Source organism: Podarcis tiliguerta (genome assembly GCF_965153285.1).
Source record: "Podarcis tiliguerta genome assembly, chromosome: 4".
NCBI lineage: Eukaryota > Metazoa > Chordata > Lepidosauria > Squamata > Lacertidae > Podarcis > Podarcis tiliguerta.
In genome coordinates, this window is record NC_139537.1 from 77,675,406 (window position 1) to 77,698,201 (window position 22,796).

The 22,796-nt window shown below is 42.7% G+C and overlaps 1 protein-coding gene across 2 annotated transcripts in view; it reads left to right on the plus strand.

The window, feature by feature from the left end:
- The window catches only part of NALF1 (NALCN channel auxiliary factor 1), a 324,175-nt gene extending 302,146 nt beyond the window's left edge, over positions 1-22,029 (plus strand). Inside the window, exons 2-3 of one of the 2 annotated variants that reach the window (XM_083438017.1) lie at positions 4,266-4,437; positions 16,763-17,005. In XM_083438017.1, the coding sequence (XP_083294143.1) occupies positions 4,266-4,437; positions 16,763-16,855 (265 nt within the window). In that variant the 3' untranslated portion in view covers positions 16,856-17,005. Of the gene's footprint in view, positions 1-4,265; positions 4,438-16,762 lie in introns of both variants that reach the window. The other variant, XM_083438016.1, reaches the window with a different exon arrangement.
- The last annotated feature ends 767 nt before the right edge of the window (positions 22,030-22,796 follow it).

The following is a 22,796-nucleotide window of genomic DNA, read 5'->3' on the forward strand; positions in this document are numbered from 1 at the left end:
CGGCTATGTGATACCTCCATGTCAGAGGCAGTATGTCTCTGATTGCTGGTTGTTGGGAATCACAACCTGTTGTGCTTTTGGGTTTTCCATAGGCATCTGGTTGGCCACTGGGAGATGAAGAAGCTGGCCTAGTTGGGTCACTGGCCTTATTGAGCAGACTGTTGCATTCTTATGAGCACTATGTAAAGTTTAGAATTGCCTATTCTGATGGGCAGATATTCTGGGTTTTGGCAAATATTCTGGGACCACTGGCATGCAACCGATGTGCTTCGCCATTCAGCCAAGGCACCTCTCCCAAAACTTAGCTTAGCTGGGAAAAGGATGTTAGCTCTATCAGCCCTGATAGATAAACAGACGCCTCCAGGTATATGGGACAATATGCCTCTGACTAGCAGATGATGGGTTTGGAGGGAGAGTTGTTGTTTTCGTGCCTTGCTTCTTTGCTTTCCAGAAAGCTGGTCAGTGTGGGAAATAGATGGTCTAACCCAGAATAGTGTTTCTGTTGTTCTTAGGCTGATGCCATCACCAGTTAGCTGCCTCAAAATATGCCACCTCTGATGTATTGAAGCGAGGAGGAGAATACTCTTCACTAAGATGTCTCAGTAGCAGAAGCATAGCAGGTCCTCTACTGCTAGTTGGAAGGTAGCAATTGACTTGTAGAGTGGGTGGTGCCACTTCTCCCGTTATCAGCAATGCCTAGCTGCTCTTAGGTAACTCCTTGAGAATCAGCAAACCCCTTTCATTTGCTACTGTGGAGTCGGATTTCTACAACAATAATTTATTCAATATTTGTATTTTTCCCAACAGGAGATGCATAAGAGATAAGATCAGCCAAGGCACTGAAAGCACAAGGGTTATTAGTTTCATAGCTAGCTGTTTCGAAAGCCAGTACAATTTTTAAAAAGCTCTTATCCAAACAAAACAAAAGTTTCACCTTGTTTTTTTTTAGCTTGTAAATAACATGTTTAAACTAACAACAACAGGGAAGTTCTCCTTAAGCAATTGATATTGCATTTGTAATGGGAATATCTTTCACTGCAAGGTACAATGACAAAAACCCAACTGCAAGTGGTAATCATAAACCACAGATTAGCAATAGATTTTTTTTCCCTTTTCTTAGCTGGTCACCTAGCAACTTTGCCACTACCTGCTGCCATTGCAAATAAGCTGAAGATAACAGCTTTGTTGGTAATTACAGAAATTAAACTTTTACTGACACAAATTAAAACCAGAACAGATAAAATGAAATGGGTTTAAATTGAACCAAGTTCTCTAGGAAATTATCCCTTTTCAAGCTCCCAGCTGTTGAATTTGCAGTTCCCTCCTCCCTTAAGTTCTCATTGTGCTTTTTGTGAAGGCTAGGTACAGAGAGGAAAAAGGAAAAATAATCAGTTAGTCTATACTGCTTTTTACAATTGCCAGTGGAAGAAATGTACTTACTAATCCCCTCAGAAATGCTTAAATGACCATCATCCAACAGTTTAGATAAGAATAATAATATTAAGAAATTGTATGAGGCAGTTATTTTTCTGGGATTCATTTATTTAAATGAGCATTCTGCCCTCTTCTAAGGGCTTTGAGCAGATGAGATGTTTTAAAAAACAGATTAAAAACATCTAAAAATAAATACTCCCCCCCAGTAAACAAAATATACCTTCTATTGGCTTCATCCCCAGTTTTTTTCAAGTGTATTGTTTTTATTTTTAAAAATTACCTCCCACTTTTTAAACATGCATATAAACTCAAAGCAGCTTATGACATTCAGGTTCATATGTATAAACAAATCAAAGCTACAAATGAAAATCTCAGCCCCGTCATAAGAAAGATCTTCTGGGATATTGTTTTAGATTTAGTAAAAGAAGCCCTTGTAATGCCAATGTGTTTCCTGGGGTAATCTGGGGGTTCTCTAGCTCGAGAAGAAGCTCAGGGTACGGTTCATCTGTGGACTTCTTGGGTTGGTAGATTTCTTCATAGTGCATAGTACAGCATTTGCTTATCTGCCAAGGGAGAGAGGTCTTGCATGTAGACTTGCCAACAAGTATGCTGCGGTTCGCGGGGATGGAACTTAGTTGGCAAGAGCAGAGCCCTGCAAACTAAAGTGGATGACCGTTGATCACGGGCAGATCCTGGCAACAGAATATGGTGAATAGTGAGTGGAGCAAGATCCCAACTCAGAAAGCCAGAAAGAGAGCGTTGGGATGGAATCTGGGGAGTTGGTTTGATAGTCTGGTGAAATACGACTGGTCATGGATACCTTTACAGTTGTGAGCAGCTACTGAGACTGACTGTTGACGTGCCTCTGCTGTTCAAATATGGATGGTGAACTTTAGTGAAAGTTCTCATTAGTAGTGCTATTTTTTTTGGGGGGGGGGAGTGTGTGTGCCGGAACTCACCATGAATGCCTTCCTTGTTCTCTTATAATGGCAATGGCGTTCACCTGAAAGGTGCCAGAACATGAGTTCGGGCTAGAAATTAAAACCCCGGTCATAGGATTAAATGAAAGGAGATGTTCTCAAAGGTGTATAAAGCCCAAGCTATTCATGAAATCATATATGACGATTAACTGGTACAGGTAGAAAAAGTATTACATCTATTTAAAAAGTAGCTCAGTATGCTCTTGAACTACATTGCCAGAAATATTTGGGGTGGAGGGCTCATGGTTATGAAATCCAAATTAATTGTCCTTCCAGTTGTTTTTACGTATGTCCTTTCATCCCGAGAGTTTAGATGTTCAAGTGATTTTTAAAAATGGAAATAGTAAATTTATATAGCATGACACCTAAGTGATCAAAGGAACCCTGTTGCACATTGCTTTTAGCTGCTATACCTGGGTTTTGATCTTTAGTTGCAGGGAACCAGCACCACCTTCTGTGAATATTTGTGATTGACTTTACATGGTGAAACTGCTGCAGGCAAACTGATTGGCGTATCATTTCTGGAAGCTCTTTCTTGTGTTTTGTTTCCATGGTTCAAGTATATAACTTTGCCAAACTGATTTGGACTCACATTGCTAAGGGGACTTTTCAATGGAGGCATAGCCAAAGGTACAGGACCGAAATCCTGTACAGGCAGACAGAAATAACTTTAAAATCTGGGCCTGGCAGCCGGCACCAAGGTACCTGAAGAGGAAGCAGGTTTCTCCTCTTCTTCCAGGTGTTGCTGCTGTTTTGAAATGGCTGATGCCTTCTCTTAACTCTCCAGTGCATTCATTTCCCAGATAAGCTCCACCAGTCATACCACAGTTCCAGTGCATTTTGGCATATTAAATCTGAATTAAGCGCACAAGCTCACATTTTCTGCTCTCCAATCCCATTCTGGATCTGGGGTCCTTGGGCCCGATGAGAGAGGTGCCAGGGGCCATCTCTCCCTGCCCAATACCACAGCTGCTCCCTTCACTTCCCCATGCAAGTGCAATGGAACCCTTCATCTCACTGATGTACTCAGCTCCTCATCTCTCTACCGTCTTGCATTCTGGGGTCCTGCAATATCTCATTGGCAGTCCCATGCCTAGCATATTAATGTGAGGTTAGAACTTTAGATAAGCGGGAGTTAATACAGTGTGCTGAGGAAGTCCTGGCAGAGATTCCAAGTGCTTTCCTTCTTTAAAAATGAGAAAACTGGGTGAGATTGCAATATTAAAGCCTCATCTGGAAGCACCCAGCAGCTTAGATTCAATGCTAGTCCTACTCAGAATAAACCTACTGAAATTAAGGAGCCCAAGTCAAGTCATATTCCTTAACTTCAATGGGACTACTCTGAGTAGGACTGGCACTGAATGCCACGCAGAGAGTAAGGTTTGGGCCCTGTGGGCATTGTAGGGTGCTATCTCCCTGAAGGACCTATGTGGGAGCAGTGGACTTAGTTTGGTTGTCTTGTTGAGGCACAATAACAAAGTGAAGCCAATTCTCCAAACAGGTCTTCTTTCCACCTGCATGGGAAAGGGCAGCAGGTGATCCTGAGCCTTAGTTGTTGTTGTTGTTGCAGCTTGCTTGTCCACATAAAGCTAAAGCCTGTTTTAGTATTACGTGCAAACCAGGCAAGTATTTCATGGAATTAATGGGACAATGATTGGATAAAGAAATAGAAAGCATTTCAGAAAATCATTTTCTGGAACTGGAAGGAAAGTAATGCAATTTACCTGAGTGAGAGTCTCTTAGAATTGTGTGCTGTGCAATGTATACCTAGTTAATCCTGGCAATGTTGCTTTGGCTCATCTGTATGTCTGATTCTTTTCTTTCTCTCTCTCTCCCCCACCTCTTCCTTAGACTGTCTACAAAGCCTGGCTCTGTTCCCAGTATTTTGAAGTCACACAGTCTCACTGCAACAACACAATTCCTTGCAAGCAATACTGTTTGGAGGTTCAGACAAGGTGTCCATTTATATTACCAGACAACGATGATGTCATCTATGGAGGATTATCCAGTTTCATCTGTACAGGTAGGACAGATTTCAGCAGTCGTTATTTGGCGTCTCTCTCTGAACACACCACCGTAGGATAGGGCAAAGTATAGTCGTTCCCAAAGGCTTTCAAAGGTTGTAAAACAAAGGGGTCCAAAGGAAGCTTGAGAGCAACATGCCCGTGGGTGGGTATGGCTGGGGATCACTACGCAATCTGCCCTTGTCTGCGCTTCTGCTTCCCCGTCACCCTGCTATTCCACTGCTATCGGGTGGTACAGAAATTCCTCACTTCCTCCCCAAGAGCCCTTCCCCAAAACCCCAGCCCAGTCCAGAGCCCTGTGTCGGAACAGCTACCATTTCCCACCCACCCCTCTAGGAGCCAGTGTGGTGTAGTGGTTAAGAGCGGTGGACTCGTAATCTGGGGAACCGGGTTTGCGTCTCCGCTCCTCCACATGCAGCTGCTGGGTGACCTTGGGCTAGTCACACTTCTTTAAAGTCTCTCAGCCCCACTCACCTCACAGAGTGTTTGTTGTGGGGGAAGAAGGGAAAGGAGAATGTTAGCCGCTGTGAGACTCCTTAAAGGGAGTGAAAGGCGGGATATCAAATCCAAACTCTTCTTCTTCTTCTTCTTCTCTGTGTTGACTTACAGTTCCCAGATACAAGTGCATGCCAGGCTAATCTTATTTGTTCTCTTTCTATTGGGTATAATTTATTTTAGCGCTCCTGGGCACCTCCTGCTCATGTTGCCTGCTCAAAAGCCACAGTTGCTCTTTCAGGGCCTGTCTAGAGAGAGCTTCTCATGCTGCTGGTTGAGATCTTGGGTTCCTTCTCCCTCCTAATCCCCCCCCCCATGAACTGCATAACCCAATGCCACTTCCGGCCATTGTAGCTTCGCAGCTCCAGTCTTTGTGCCCCTGCTTACATTGGTAAGTGATGGTGATTACTGGGTGATTGTTGGGCTAATATTGCCGATAATGCACCATTACCTCACCGTAGGTACTTACTATTTTATTTTTTTACAAAGGACCACATTCCTTTGCATTCTGCACATCAGGCTGCTGAAAAAATGGCGAAATGGTTCACCTGTCTAAGACCTGTTTAGCTCCCAACTTCACTGTTGTGAGTAATCAATAGCTATTCCCCCTTATGACTATGTTCTGTTTCTGAATACCAGTTGCTAGAAAGAGACAGAGGGGAGAGAATGCCCTCATGGTCCTGCATCATCATCATGTTATTATTTATATCCCACCCATCTGGATGGGTTGTCCCAGCCACTCTGAGCAGCTTCCAACACATATAAAAGCAATAAAACATCAAACATTAAAAACTGCTACAGGGCTGCCTTCAGATGCCTTCTAAAAGTTGTGTAGCTCTTTATCTCTTTGACATCTGATGGAAGGGCACCGCTGCCAAGAAGGCCTTCTGCCTGATTCCCTGTAACTTCATTTCTTGCAGTGAGGGAAATGCCAGAAGGCCCTCGGAGCTGGACCTCAGTGTCCAGGCTGAACGATGTGGCTGGGGACGCTCCTTCAGGTATACAGAGCCAAGGCTGTTTAGGGCTTTAAAGGTCAGCACCAACACTTTGAATGAATGAATGAATTTATTAATACAGTCACAGACCAGCTTCAACACACACAATATCACAAATCATAAAAAAATATCAGAAATACAAGGGACAATACAACAATAACAAGGATTTAAATATAAAAATTAAAATTAATTTTTAACGTGCCCACTGTAATTAACATTTAGGGGATTGGGCGTTATGGGATACCACTTGCTTTCTGCGATTGATTGCAGACGCACAGAATTTAGCTACATTTAATGTAGTCTTGGGCTTCTTGTCCTCTAGCAGTAGTTTTAGACTATGGTATTCCGATTCTTTCCTAAACTTTTGCAGAACAGGTGTAATAAAAGTCAAACGTATATCCTCATAAAGACGGCAACGTAATAATACATGTGAAGCAGTTTCAACTTCCAACGAGCCACAAGGACAGACCCGTGTTGTGTATGGTTTACCCTCAAATCTGCCCTGAAGTAAGGCAGAAGGGAGAATGTTAAATCCGGCGAGGGTAAAAGGCCGTCTGTATTTGGGTATCTGTAGACCTGACAGATAGTTAGCTGGAGAGAAACCTCTCCCATGGTCCCTTATTGCTGGATGTTTGATCATTTTGCTCAGACTTTGAACAATGCTCAGAAATGTACCTCGGGTTACAGATGCTTCAGGTTACAGACTCTGCTAACCCAGAAATAGTACCTCGCGTTAAGAACTTTGCTTCAGGATGAGAACAGAAATCGCGTGGCAGCAGCGGGAGGCCCCATTAGCTAAAGTGGTACCCCAGGTTAAGAACTGTTTCAGGTTAAGAATGGACCTCCAGAACGAATTAAGTTCTTAACCCGAGGTACCACTGTACTGGGAGACAGTGTAGATCCTTTAGGCCAGGCACAGGCAAACTCTGGCCCTCCAGATGTTTGGGACTACAATTCCCATCATCCCTGACCACTGGTCCTGTTAGCTAGGGGTGATGGGAATTATACTGCACCCCTTCTGTGTGTAGAACGCATGCACTGAGCTCAGCATACTTTCTATAACTCACTAAGCTACCACATCAAATTCCTGATGGAAAAAAAGGGACTTTGGTCACATCTTCTCCTTAACATAATTAAAGGAGGAGAAATTCTAGGTTTTGCAATACTGCAGGGAGAATAATTAATTATTGAACAGGAACCTTTTATCATGCTTGCTTTTGACACTGCTATTAACTGTAACATATGCATACAATATCATGGCTAATTAATTCTGTTGAACATGCAGGGCAGAATAAGTTATTCTTCACTTTTAGACATTCACAGCTAATACATATATATATTAGGGAGTCTCATATGCCCATACCAAGCCCAGAGAAATCTGCAGTCTGACATAGCAGAAGGACCTGGAGTCAGCACAAATGCCACAGCCAAAATACTAGCCCTGGTATGTACAAGGACTACCTATCCCAAAGTGGTAGGAAGAAGACCCACACAGAGATCTGCTATCCCAGGTGGTTACTGTTATTTACCTTGATTCTCCTTTGCTCTGTCTGCAAAGAAGGCTGAGGTGCCTGAGATATCATAGTAAAAATACAGCCATACAATTGTTAAAAATCTAAAAACTAAAAGAACAAAACATCAGCATAGCACAACAAGAACAATAATTACACTGTTAGATTCAATGAAATTTTACCTCCTGAAAGACCAGTGAACAGGCATGTCTTCAATTGATGTGTTTAAAAATTAATGGCAACTGCTCTTGGGCCTTGGCCCAGTATACCTGAAGGAGCGTTTCCACCCCAATCGTTTAGCCCGGACACTGAGGTCCAGCTCTGAGGGCCTTCTGGTGGTTCTCTCGCTGTGAGAAGTGAGGTTACAGGGAACCAGGCCTTCTCGGTAATGACGCCCTCCCCGTGGAATGCCCTGCCATCAGATGTCAAGGAAATAAACAACTATTTGACTTTTAGAAGACATCTGAAGGCAACCTTGTTTAGGGAAGTTTTTAGTGTTTGATGCTTTATTGTGTTTTAATATTCTGCTGGGAGCTGCCCAGAGTGGCTGGGGAAACCCAGCCAGATGGGCGAAGTATAAATAATAAATTATTATTATTCCACAGCTGAGGTGCCACCACAGAAGAAGCCCTGTCTCAAGTCACCATACCACAGACCATGCTGGTCAGGAGGATCAAGAGCACGATCTCCTGCCAGCCTCAAAGCAAGGGGGCACTAGGTATTTGGGGAGACACTTGGGCCCTAAGCCTTTTAAGCTTTTTGTGTCCTGGCACTAACACCCTCAGTAACTCATAGCAGGCAGTGTAGTGCTTTTAAAGACATATGATCCCATCTAGCCTGATAGCTACCAGTTGCAAGGTGGTCTTCAAAAACAGCCTCAGATAGAGAGCAGATATAAGGCACCAGGAGTAGCATTTTGAGGGGAAGGGAGTCAGGACTCTCCCCACACTTGGTTTTTAAGACCATGTGTGACTGTACATCAGCAACATTTATAATTCTGACCAAATCATTAGTTCTGTGCACCGAGTAAATTGTCCCATGAACATTTATGGATGTGCTTTTCTTCCATTTTCAAACACGGACTCTACAGAGAAGTTCCCACTCCATAAGCAGTGAGGTGAGCAGAAATGGCCTTACATAGACAGCATGTGCTCCCCACCTTGTGATCTCTCTTTCTCCCGTTCAATTTAATATTTACGTGTTATCAACAGGAGCAGCAAATCACCATTCAATAATAAAAGAGTTTCTCTGAAAATAGTACCAGAGGGCTCATGCCATAAACACATAACAATACACAGATTGCAGTTGACCCCTCGTATTTTTCAGTCGTCGCGCTCTCCACAGGTGGCAATGTTTTGCACTTCTTATGCATGAAAGAGCCTGAAGTGGCAGCCTGCAGTTCTGGTTGGCTGGTCTTCAGCTGCTTTCTACTCTTCTTGCCTGCAGGTCTGAAACAGGAGGGAGAAAAAATGTAGGGCTTATTTAGCAGGCCTCTGATCACTCTGGTTCCTGGGAGAGAAGAAATCTCTCCGTTTTTGAAGTAAAGAGGAGGCTGGTTTTGGAACTGCATCTTTCTCCCCCTTCTCTGCTTAACAGGGCAACTCTGTTTAAGTGTCATGAGTTAGCCTGCTCTCCCTTCAAGTATTTTGTTGGTGCCTTGAACTGGGGGGGGGGGGGAGATACGCATGTAGAGTAACCACTTACACATCACTTTTTTATTTTAAAAACGGAGATATGAGCTTTCCTTTCAAATTTCTTAATGGCCCCCATTCAGGAGTTGAATGGACCTTGGCAACTAAATTTGCATGTGGTGACCCTTATCCAAGGTATGGAGAACTCTCGGGGTATGCCTGTCAAGCAGGGTTCATTATGAAGACTCTCATGTCAACCTGAGGTCCAATGCCGAGGGCCTTCTGGCGGTTCCCTCCCTGCGAGAAGCAAAGTTACAGGGAAGCAAGCAGAGGGCCTTCTCAGTAGTGGCACCCGCCCTGTGGAACGCCCTCCCACCAGATGTCAAAGAGATCAACAACTACCAGACTTTTAGAAGACATCTGAAGGCAGCCCTGTTTAGGGAAGCTTTTAATGTTTAATAGACTATTGTATTATAATCTGTTGAATATTAAAATACAACTGTCTATTAAACCCAGCCAGATGGGTATAAATAAATTATTATTATTATTAACCTTCTTACTTATGCCATAAACCATAGAAGAAGTTTAGATTGACGCACCTATTCACGGAAATGTCTACAGGACTCCCATGAAGGATATATACCGTATTTTTCGCCCTATAGGACGCACTTTTTCGCCTCCAAAAATGAAGGGGAAATGTGTGTGCGTCCTATGGGGCAAATGCGGGCTTCAGGAGAGCCGCAGCGCCAGCCCCACAAGGTCGGGGGACAGCGGGGAGGCAGAACGGCGCCATCACGCTGTCCCCCTATGTGGTTTGGAGGCTGACGGCGGGGAGATGCATGCTTCTCCCCGCCGGCAGCCCCGCAAGCTCCGGGGACAGCAGGGAGGCGCAGCGCGTCTTCCCCCTGTCCCCGGACCTGAGCTGAAGGCGGGCGGCGGGGAGAAGAGCGCTTCTCCCCGCTGCCTGCCCCGCAAGCTCTGGGGACAGTGGGGAGGCGCAGTGCGTCTTCCCCCTGTCCCCGGACCTGATCTGAAGGCGGGCGGCGGGGAGAAGAGCGCTTCTCCCCGCTGCCTGCCCCGCAAGCTCCGGGGACAGTGGGGAGGCGCAGCGCGTCTTCCCCCTGTCCCCGGACCTGATCTGAAGGCAGGCGGCGGGGAGAAGAGCGCTTCTCCCCGCTGCCTGCCCCGCAAGCTCCGGGGACAGTGGGGAGGCGCAGCGCGTCTTCCCACTGTCCCTGGACCTGATCTGAAGGCGGGCGGCGGGGAGAAGAGCACTTCTCCCCGCTCCCGGCCCCACAAGCGCCTGGGGGGGAAATAATTTTTTTTCTTTATTTCCCCCCCAAAAAACCATGGTGCGTCCTATGGGCCGGTGCGTCCTATGGGGCGAAAAATACGGTAAATTATGCTAGAATACAAATGCCAACAATTTCAAGCCTGGTGCATTATAATTCTTATCCAAAGAGCAATGAGAGGCTCTTAAAATAGCCTAGGCCTAAAAGTAGCAAGAGGCACTCTGAAGCTGCAACAATTCGGACATTGAAATCCCTGTGAAGAAGTATAAATGCTGTGGGGAATTTTTGGCCAATCTGCCCCAGTAGGGATGCTAAATCTGACCAAATCTTGGTGGTCAGTGACCGTAGGGGGAAGGTAGTTGTTTATACACTAAAACATGGCTCCTAATTCAGTTTTTATTTGTGCTGGCAAAACGTAATTATTTTGAATTCCAAAATCTGCTATCAAAAAATCTCCTGCCGAATCAAATAATATAAAGGTAGCCAAGCTCCCACTTCTTAGGCCCTTTATGATTTGCTAACAGCTGCCTGGCTAAAATAGTTATAACCCTGTAAGGCAGAGGAGTATTCTGTGCATGAGACCAAGTCTCTTGCAAACATATTATATCATATTGCTGGAGCAAACAAATAAAATTATTATGCACCCAACATGCCAGATTCCAGGAAAGTATGTTAAGACCTTTTTGATTTCTAGAAAATAGACTGCTAACAGACTAGGAATTTGGGGCCTCTAACCTAGGCATATTTCATCCAATACCTACGTTCAGGCCAACATAATGAATATTCCTTTCTTGTCCATTCTGGATTTTATTAAGATAGGTGACAAAGACAGGAGCTATGGCTCAAGAATTTCTTGCTCCTTCCTCTCAAGTTGCCTTTTCCAGACTGCAGTTCCCTTTTCTAATAATTACATGGAACCGATATCTAACTTGCAATGGGGGTGGGGCTGTTATTTGAACAACATTTTAATTCGATTAACAGCTCTCCAATCAGCAATCATGAATTAGAGACCAAAATTTATCCCGTACATATGGCTCCTGAAAGGTTAGTTCAATACTGGCTCTCTAATCACAATTAGACAGATATTTGCAATGTAAACCATTTCCTACATTCAGGGAAGCCCCGACTAAGAAGGCTTGAATTCCTGCTTGCAGTTTAGATTCTGTTTTCATTATTCTGGTGGGTTTCTTCACTGGCCATTTTTGAAGGACCACCGGTAGAACATCTGGGAACCTCTTTCTAAAAGAATTTGGTCCATCTCCTGAGTTCATATTGGTGTAAAAACAGGTCTCTGGGCTGAATTCAAATCCTGACAGGGGCTTAAACAATTAAATGACATCTATCAGATTCAGTAGCTAGAGACCTATCCCCTTCTTGATATACCTTCAAACCTTCACCAACTTCAGCTTGGTAGGTCCTGTCTGTGGGGCTACAGTCAGAATTCCTGTCTCCCCTAACGCAACCTGTGTACCAATTCTGGCATTCAAACCAGACACTTCCTTTTCCAAACCATCAATTCTGCTAAAGATTCCCTCTGCTGATTGTTTTGCCAAGAGACATTGGTCCACATAAAAGTTCCCACAGTGAGGGAATTTCAGTCTCTGTTGTGGCCAAGTACAATATACCAAAATTTTTACTATGTATTGTTGATATTTTGGTATATGGAGGAAGTTGCCTGGGAGCATATGCACCATCTCTCTAAAAGTGCAGTTCAATTGACCAGTTAGCTAAGCTTTCAAGAGGAATATGTAGCAAAATCTCTTACTTGGGTAAAGGCATCTCCAGCCTCATTTCTTGCACACTTGCCATGTTAAGGACCCAGGGCTGTCTACATAAGATAAATTAATTGCAACCTGCCTCAAATGCTTCAAATGTATTTATACTTTGATACAACATATATTCATAAACATTTATTCATAAACATTTATCTGAGTATTTGTTATTTTAATTTTATGTAACTGTTGCATTGTCATATGCTCTAATATAAAACAAAGATATGTCTCAGTGTAACCAAGCTAAACATGAAAATGAATAAAAACAACAGCAATAATAATGGCACATATTTATCAAACATTTTGATAATTGTGGTCCATGTAAGGCTTTTAATGTATTTTTATTAAATATTTATTGGCTTTTAACATTAAACTCAGCTCCTGGAATTTGAGCCAATAGATTGCATAGTGCCAGTCTCAAAGTTTTTTTTACAGCCATTGAGCAGGACACTGCACAAATGCTGTAGCAAAGTGCTATTGATATTTAATTGTTGTGTTTCAAATTCTGTGAACTATGCATGGCTTACCACTGCTATTTTTTTTTGGTAATGTTTGATAGGTAACTGGGGACACCTAGTGGAGACCAATAAACATTTCAACCCATATTCAAGAGATACTGTGAAATATTCAGAGGGAACAAGCTACACTAACAACTTAACTGGTTTAATAGTCATTTCTCTCTCCAGGAAACTTCGAAAACTATAGGGGCTCTTTGGGGAGATGGTAGAGGGCCTACAACTCTTAGCATTATTTGGGAAGAAAGCCATGAGGTTATGCTGATATAAAAGCAATATGACAGCTTTATGATAAATTGGAAACTATTTATTGAATATTGCCTTTAAAAAAAAATTGCTCCTCCAGTCAAGGCAAGAGGTGACTGCAGCAAGTTAAATTACATCAAATGAATTGCAACTCTGCAAACTGAACGACTTCCTGCTTTTTGTTATATGGAATGGGGTAATAAGCAATAGGGATGCAGGTGGCACTGTGGTCTAAACCACTGAGCCTTGGGCTTGCTGATCAGAAAGTCGGTGATTTGAATCCCTGCGATGGGGTGAGCTCCCGTTGCTCGGTCCCTGCTCCTGCCAACCTAGCAGTTCGAAATCACGTCAAAGTGCAAATACAGTGGTACCTCGGGTTAAGAACTTAATTTCGTTCTGGAGCTCCATTCTTAACCTGAAACTGTTCTTAACCTGAGGTACCACTTTAGCTAATGGGGCCTCCCGCTGCCGCCGCACGATTTCTTTTCTCATCCTGAAGCAATGTTCTTAACCCGAGGTACTATTTCTGGATTAGTGGAGTCTTTAATCTGAAGTGTCTGTAACCTGAAGTGTCTGTAACCCAAGGTACCACTGTAATAGCAATGGCATCCACCTGAGAGTTGTTGGAACTGAGTTCTGGCTGAAAAAACCAACCCTGCCTGTAGGAAAATAATTTTTCTTTTTTCTAAGTGCTAAAGTAGCTGCTGAGCGAGGCAGCAAACAGACATTTCTGCCAGCTCATGGAGAATTAACCCCCTTTTTTCATTTTCTTTAACATCCTAAAAGATATAGCGGCTTCATGGAAGGGGAGTGGAACCACCATAAGTCCAAATCCAATACTTTGTAGGAGGCCGGGGCACTCATCAGACTTGTCATATTTAATAAGAGCCCCAGTATCTCCTAACTAGTGTCAGGTGCCAAAGACATATGGTTAGAATTATATATCAGTGTACAGTGGTACCTCGGGTTTAGTACTTAATTCGTTCCGGAGGTCCGTTCTTAACCTGAAACTGTTCTTAACCTGAAGCACCACTTTAGCTAAAGGGGCCTCCTGCTGCCGCCGCGCCACTGCTGCACGATTTCTGTTCTCATCCTGAAGCAAAATTCTTAACCCGAGGTAATATTTCTGGGTTAGCAGAGTCTGTAACCTGAAGCGTATGTGACCTGAGGTACCACTGTACTTCATACCACATTTTGAGTCTAGGAATTTGCTCTCAGTACCAGAAGTGAATAGATCTTACAATGATTTTATGCAAAAGTCTACTTCTCATTTTCCTGTTGAATAGCTACTTCCACCAATAAGCTGACTATAAAGTAATGCCTGCACAGTGCAATGTCCTAACCACTGGGAATCAGAAACTTTTGCTGATCCACTGCAAATTACCCAGAGATTTTCCAGTAGATCCTGCTTGGCCTCATTACCTACTCCAGCTCTAAATTATGTAACAGTAATTTTAAAAAATAAATAGAAGGTAGCTTTACATAAATGTTTGGACTCTTCCCCCCAGCTTATTGTTGCCTATCTGCAGGAAGTAAAGGTAAGTGGAATGAACAAGAAAAGGAACTTTTAGTAACTTATAAACAGATGGTGACAACTACGCGGCCCTAAGGCTAACATTCTGGCACTTCAGCTGTTTTCGTTCACTGGAGTGAATTAAGTGTAACAGTGTACTTCCTCAAGCGGCTTTTGAGCAATAAGTACACCTAAATCCTCAGCACGTTTGCTTGAAAATCAGCCCCATTTATTTCATTAAATCCTCGTCCTCCATGCTGGTATGCTCAGAATCATACGTAACGTAAAGTGGTATAGAAGGTTCAACTGTGAATAGTTCCGACTGAATCAGTAACTTATTAGCAGCTTCTTAATACTCTTAGAGGGACGTGGGTGGTGCTGTGGGTTAAACCACAGAGCCTAGGATTTGCAATCAGAAGGTTGGCGGTTCGAATCCCCGTGACGGGGTGAGCTCCTGTTGCTCGGTCCCTGCTCCTGCCAACCTAGCAGTTTGAAAGCACGCCAGTGCAGGTAGATAAATAGGTACCGCTCCAGCGGGAAGGTAAACAGCGTTTCCGTGCGCTGCTCTGGTTTGCCAGAAGCAGCTTAGTCATGCTGGCCACATGACCCAGAAGCTGTACGCCAGCCCCCTCGGCCAATAAAGTGAGATGAGCGCCACAACCCCAGAGTCGGCCACGACTGGACCTAATGGTCGGGGGTCCCTTTACCTTAATACTCCCAGGCGTGGGGGGGTGAATCGTCTGCGAACTCGTTTACTCATAAAAGAAGTGGTGGTCTTGCATGAAAGCGAGGGTATTTTGGGAAATGATACATGATGGGACAAAAAAGTATGTTCAGAATGAGTATACCAAAAAGGGGGGGGGGGGGAGAAAAAAGCCTGAAGTATTTCTGTTAGGATAGAAAACCCAAATAAATTGTTAAAGCTGTTTATGTATGTAACAACAGCAGCTAGGATTCTTTATGCAGAGAAATGGAAGGAAGAAGAAGTTCCCACCAAAGAAGAATGGATAAGTAAGAAAATGGACTATGTAGAACTGGCAAAATTAACAGAACCTAATAATGAGTGTCTTATGGAATAATTTATGCATTTTCGGATTACTTAAAGAAATATTATGGTATGATGAACTCGTGAGCAGGATTTGAGCAACAGTAGCAATTAGATTACAATATCGTGGTTATGGTTAAATAGATAGAAGATAGGGTGCAACTAAAGGGGAAAACAACTCCATGGAAAATGGGGTGGGAAGTCAACAAAAATAAGACAGAAGATGAAACTAGGTTTTGATTGTATATGTTAACAATGTTGAAGCCGAATAAAATATAATGGGGATGGGGAGGAACTGCCAAAACTGAGAAGGAAAAAAAAGGCTTAAGGCTCATCCACACTTCCCCCTGTCCTCTGATTTCTTCTGTTTGTCCCCGGATTTCTAGGGGTTTTTGTTTTCTCCTGCAGCTTTCCCCAGAAAAACGCATGTTTTGTTGCTGAATCAGAACAAATGCCACTACTCAGAAAACCTGGTTGATGTTTGCTTCAATTCAGCAGTAAACTGCACCTTTTCCTGCAAAAGGGGCAGAGCGTAAGAATAAATTACCAGGCCCGTGTCTAGAAATCATGGGAGAAAGAGGAGCATGGATGAGCCCTAAGACTACACAGAAAAGTTCCTAATGGAACACTATAATTCTGTGATTCTGTCTTTGGTTTCTGCAATATCTATCATCTAGCTATATCATCTGCCACCATGAAGGCTCTTGCAATCAGCCATGAAGCCTCCTTTAAGGCAGTTAGGAAAATAAGATGTGCATCAGTCCCAAGCCTATTTTAAAAACTCACATGCACAAATTTGTCCATACATGCAACACTTTTCTATGTGGCTATCTATACCTGACAACAGTAATCATGAGTGGATAGGTGTGGCAGGTGAAGTGATCTTCTGAATAATATCAAGACCAAAACTTATTTCATTTTCCTCTTGGAAATAGAAAGCAAACAGTGATCCAATCATTCGAACACAAATTATGCAGCAAAAAGCATAAATACAAGGAGCAGCACTAATAGCCAGTACATGAAGCAGCTACAGAATCAAAAGTTTGTTTCAGGAGGATGGAGTGGGTGGAATCTATTGTTTTATTATTATTTTTATTCCTACTAACTTGACTTTGACGCATTTCCACATAGACTGTGTCGTGAACCATTTGATTATAAAGAAAATGGTTTGCAGCACCAGAAAAGCAATGCAACACAATAATAGCTATACAAGAATACGTATCAAGTAACACTACAATAAGCCTTCTAGTTGAATATCATGTGAAATAGTCACCAGAATTCACTTACTGTTGTTTTCCCCTCCCTGCAGGGCTCTATGACAACTATCCAACCAATGCAGAACCAGAATGCTGTGATGTCAGATGGGGACTATTATCAGATAACCAATCCAAAGGGACTATAAAAACAAGTGACTCGATGTGTCACCGGACATCACTCACAGTTTCATCAGCATCAAGACTGTGTAACAGCAGACTTAAACTGTGTGTTCTCGTACTAATTCTCTTACATACAGTACTAACAGTCTCAGCAGCACAGAACTCAACTGAACTGGGCTTTGGCGGCATAACAACTTTGGAAGATAATTCAACCAATGAGGAATAAAAGATCCAATTCATCTTCTCCTATGGGCCTACAGCAGGCCCACATGTACTGCAGTCAAACACAAGAGACTGGGTCCTTTTGCCCTCCATTCAATCCTCCAAAGGCCTTCTGGGTACAACTCAGCAGAAGGGCCACAATCCAAACAAGGACACATCAAATACAGCTTTTTATTGACTAAAAGGCTGTCTGGTGACTTAAATTTCTCACACCATTTTATACACTGTGTTTTAATGTTTGGAGTTTCTTTCTTTTGTTTTTGCACTTGTTAATACAGGATTTTATTTTTTGGACAGTTTCTCAGAGCTAAACTAAGTCTTTTCACTGTCTTATCTATTTCTAGTCATTGTGTGTGTTCATCCAATAGTTCTGTCTTTTATGTCTTGTCAGTTTCTATTAGAGGAAAGAACTGCTGTGGTTCCATGGCATAACTAACTAATGGATTAATTTTTATTTTTAGAAAAAACAACAACAGTAACCTTGCCCCCTAAACGGCCCTACTCCCCCACCAAAATAAAAAATAAAAAATGGTTCTCCTTCTCCTCTCCAGTGCCCCAAAGCCGAAAATGCCCGCTTGCTTTTCCGTCTGTGTAATCACAATGAATGGGCGCACGATTCAGATGAGCCTCTGCCCATGTTGCACAAGTCACCTGACTGGAACCCAAAGTGAGGAGATGGGGAGGCAAGAGAGAAGTGCTCTCCTTCTAAGGTGGAATCGGACAGTGAAATTGTAAACGTAACAAAACCTATAACAAACTGTTGCTCCAATTCCCATTTTCAAAGAAGTCCAGTCCTTTCTCACTGGTCAGTTGAACAGGAGCAGCCTGGGACGGAAGACAGTGCATGCAAAACCATGTTTAGAGCTCAGCAAAGATGACTAGGTGAGAGAGGCCTTCACAGTGGCGGTAGAAGTTTGGCATTCATTGTGAATTACGGTTTCTTAATTCTGCCACAGTCATGCGAGCAGCACGTGTCAGTATAATCTATAGGAGCAAAGAGGTTCAGCAAAAAACAAAGACTTTCCTTTTCCCCTTTACCAGTTTCTGATTATCGCTCCACAAATTCCCCCAGAAAACACATGAGTGCACACCCAACCTAGTTTAAATAGCAACATTTCTTGGAAATCTCTGACCCCCAACCAGGGTTCCCAGATGCCTGTATACTGGTGTTTAAAGACGCAGTTGTGTTTCGTCCACATCACACATTTGTTGTGGGGACACTGGTATAAGGCGTGTGTTTCCCGCAGCAACCCAGTGTATGAAACTGTCCGCAGTCTATTAAGTATGACATGTGAATGAAATTCCCCTTGAAACTAAAGGCAGACGAGGACATTGGGGGGGGGCGAAGGCAGAACTAAACATTAGCACAGCTGAAAAAGAAAACATAATGTGTTTTTTTTTTAAAAAAAATAATCATCATAATAGATAAACCATTTCCATGAGTGTGCAATAAAATTTAACACGTTGGGCTGAGTAGTCAAAGCGGGGCAGGGAGAAAGAATAATCCAGTTGTCTTTTCCCCCCATTTCTTTCTTTGTAGAATCATATTCACCTGCTGAGTGTATAAGAACTTGCTTTTTAAAAAGGCTTTTTAGAGTTTACACTAGAATAAATGGAAGGAAAAGTTAATAAGGGCTGTTTTAAAAAAAAAAACTTTTCATTCCTTCCTGTTCTCTAACTACACTTGGAAAGTGCACTTTAGAGCTGTTTGCTGTGTAGCTGAGAGATGAAGGAAAAAAGATAGGAAATATTCTCTTAGCAAACCAATTATCTACTTTCTAGCTATGAAAAACCCCAACCTTCCCCGGCCCTTTCAAGAAAACGTTTCTGTTCATCACTGCGGTGTTGATAATGCATTTTTATTCATGTTTTATGGTTTGTGAAGTTCTGCAAAAAATATATATAGATATATACAAAAAAAAAAATACAAAAAAAAATCCCTACTGCTTTAGCAGGTTAAAATAATGCATTTGTTTAAGATGTATAAGCTCAACTATTTTGCAAGACTTCTTGTTTTGATAGTGTTTTGCTATGAACTGAGAATGAGGATCTTAAAATGACCTGTGCAAATACAAAAAAAGCACGTAAAATGCAGAATTATTCAGCTTCAGTTTCTTTCCTTACCCTTCTCCCCTCCTTACTGCTGCGCATGTGCACACACAGGTATTCTACTTGGCATTTAAAAATGGTGCTTTTATTTTCCCACCCCCACCCCGGAAGAGCACATCTCATATGAATTATACTCATAACTCTACTGTGGAAATACTATGAAAATTTAGGGGTGGGGTGGGGGTGTGGGGAGAGAAAGCTTTAACCGATAGTGGAATGTAGATTTCAAAGAGCATTTTAGTCTGTTGCGAAAAAAAAAAAGTAATGCAGCAATAAGGGGGCTGGGCTGCAGTACTTTAGGGAGTTTGCTAGAGTCGCGCGACTAAGAAAGCACATAGGTGAGCTCTTGTTCAACTGACCTCTTCTCTTGATCTTAAACGTAAATGGTCAGTAAACAGTTTGTTATAAACCTTGATCTACCTCTGCTGTGCAAAGGCCATTCAACAACATCCATTTCTGTGACATTCATTGCATTATCATTTTGGTTCACGCATGGACTAAGACACTCATTCGTTCTATTTTTATTTTTTTTGCACTTCCCCAATGCAGTAGCGAGTTCTCTTCGTCCCACATTTAAAGTGGCATTTAATGAGGAAGTGCTGGTTCTTCTCAATGGGACCCTATTTTGCCTCCTGCTGACCTAACTGCAGAGAATACCAGAAAGGAACATTTCTTCTTCTTCCTTCCCTTCCCTTTCCTTCTCTTCCTTTTTTTTTTTCCTTTTCCCTTTTTAAAATGTGCTTTCAAGGGGAGAGGAAAAACACAGCTCTAACGCTCCCTGGCTTCAAGCGATGACACCAGGAGGGAGAGAAATAGAGAGAGCTGGAGAAAAACAGTGGCAATGTTATTCACATGCTTAAAAAAGAGAGCGCGCCAAACAATGAGTAAAATGAAAAAGGAAGCACAAACCATTTTAATTAAAGACGTAATGAAACAGTCCAAATAGGTGCCTGCAGTCAACATGGTCTGTGAATTCTCTGTCACTATTCCCCCCTCCTTTCAGTCTATTTCCTTCATTTTTTAATTTTTAATTTTTATTTTTAAGGAACATCACGTTCCCGGGTACACTGCTGCTGTGATGTTGCGTTATCATTTGAGCCAGGGTATTTCTGCTCCAGCAGTGTGGTCTGTATCATTTCTTAGTGGCAGCTAGGAAATCACACATAGATTTCCTAATGGAAGTTCAGAGAACCGTTAATCATGTATGATGCAAAAAGCTCATCCCATCCATTCCTCATCCGTAAACAGTTTTCTTGGCACAAACCTGAGCATGCTTGATATTGTGCACCTATTACTTTTGCCCGAATAAATTTGCATCTTGCCACTGTAACCGCCATCTTGTTCCATTTCTCCTTGTGCTGTATGACTTGGACATACATGATGAAGAACCGGCTTCAAGATTAATGATGTTCATGTGTTTTTAAAGCAGAAAAAGAGAGGTATCTATTTCAGAGTCATATAGACCAGACTTCCCTGCCCTCCCCCCTCCACCGCAATGTGTTTTATCATTTTATTTTTTTTTCTGAAACAGGGAAAATTCCAGAGTTTGTGCAATATATGAATACTGCAAAGCCAAATGTCATAGATCACAACCAGAGCTATATGTTAATTCCTTATTGCATTTACATTTGAGAATACATTATATTGACTTTTCCTTTCATTAAAGAGATAGAATACTTTTTTTTTGCAAATAATAGCTATTGAAGGCTGTCCTTCCGCACACCAATGAAAAGTGGAATAAAGGTTGAGACCCACAAGTGGTACAAGAGCACCGTCAACTTCTAAAGATTCTGCGGGATAATGGAGCTGGGCTGAAAAGTTTCCAAAAAAGTATCGTCATGCATAGTTTCCTAAAAGCATAGAACCACTGAAAGGTAACAGGAGCTGTCCAGTACAACAACACAGAGGAGGTAGCAAGTGTAACTGGCTATATTATGTGATATAGTCCAATGCAGTAGTTTGAGAATAGCAAGAGGACATAACAGAGTCCTTTCTGGTTCCTGGTACTGTTTGCTTTTCACTACATCCAGTCAAGGGAGTGAAATGAGGGCAGGGGGGACACAATCAGAATTAGGGGCTCTCGACATCACTTTCCATGGGATGGAATAAAAGTAGAGAAAGACAGTGGGGGCAAAACCCACTGAAGTTCTTTGCCTATTTCAAAGGCTGCCAAGAACTTTTGAGATAACAACACCTGGACTGTGTAAAGCACGTAGGGTAAACTACTGAGTCTGACCACTGGCCCATCTAGTTCAGTTCTGTTGGCACTGACTGGCAAAAGCAGCTCTCCAGACTTTCAGGCAAGGGACATTCCCGGCCCTCCCTTGAGATGCTGAGAATGGAAACTGGGACCTTCTTGCATGCAAAGCAGTTAGCAGTGAGCTACAGCCCCAGTATATGCCCTAGTATACATCGGTCGCATTATCCTGCATATACATTAAAGTGCCAGACAGTTCCATCAAAGCGGAACATGCCTTCAAGGATTTCACAGAGTTGGGAAGGGACCCTGAGGATCATGTAGTTCAACCGGCTGCAATGCAGAAAGATGCAGCTTTCACATGCAGGGATCGAACCTGCAACCATGGTGTTATCAGCACCACTCTCTAACCAACTGTGCTACCCAGGCAATGCTGCAATTGCAGGCCCCCACCCAAAGTTCCTTGAACCAAAGAGGTCTTTGAACAGGAACACACAACTGGCATGTTTCAAACCGATGGGGCTTTCAGATGCAATTTGTGATACGGGAGAACATTAAAAATGCAAGGCCTACTGGCTGGGTTATAGTTTAAAATGTATTTTTAAAATAAAATGTTGCAAAGCTGAGTTGTCTTAGGCCATTAGTGGCCTCTCCATGAGTTGATGAAATGAATTTCCTTGTCTGGGCTTCTCTTCATTTTTCTGCTCAAGGCACACAGGGTTTCCCTTGGCTACTGGCAACAGTTCTCCCAAGCCATCAATGGCCTCCACACAAATTCTCTCGCCTAGGCTACTTTTCTGCGTTTTCCCTCAGAGCACACAGGCCTTAAATACCAAATTCAAAAAGTAAAATATTAACAAATAATTAAATTTGGAGTAGGCTGAGGATTTCCTTCTTTCCTGAGTTGCAGACCTACCAAGGAGGAGACAGGTCCAGTTCTGACTCTCTCCCTGACGTAAAATTTCAATCAAGCTGCGATAACCACTCCTTGCAGTTGCTCCAGATAATAATGCCTCTTTATTTACTGTAGCTATTTATATGCCTCTTAGTCACTAAAGCTTCTGAGCAGGTTCTAAGCAGTTACACATTCATGCTTATACGTCATCCAGGCCTGCAGCGGAGGTAGCTAATGGCCTTAGATTTGGTTGCAAGCATTCTAAATCTAGGAGGATGTGATTATCAAAAGTGTGCACTGACCACAAGATACAGTTCAGACACTGATTCAGTCAGCGTCTTGTAAAAATAGCCTTCAATTTGACTAGGACCTCTTCAGAGGTTTCCCATTTCACTTCGGTTCCAAAATGATTCGGATGTTTTCCATGCCATTCCCTATCATGGGCTAAAATCAACAAATAACTGTAACTTTCATTTTCAATAGAATCTGCAGTCATGGTAGCCCCTGCTGAGTTGGTAAAACCTGTCAAACTGAAGACAAACAG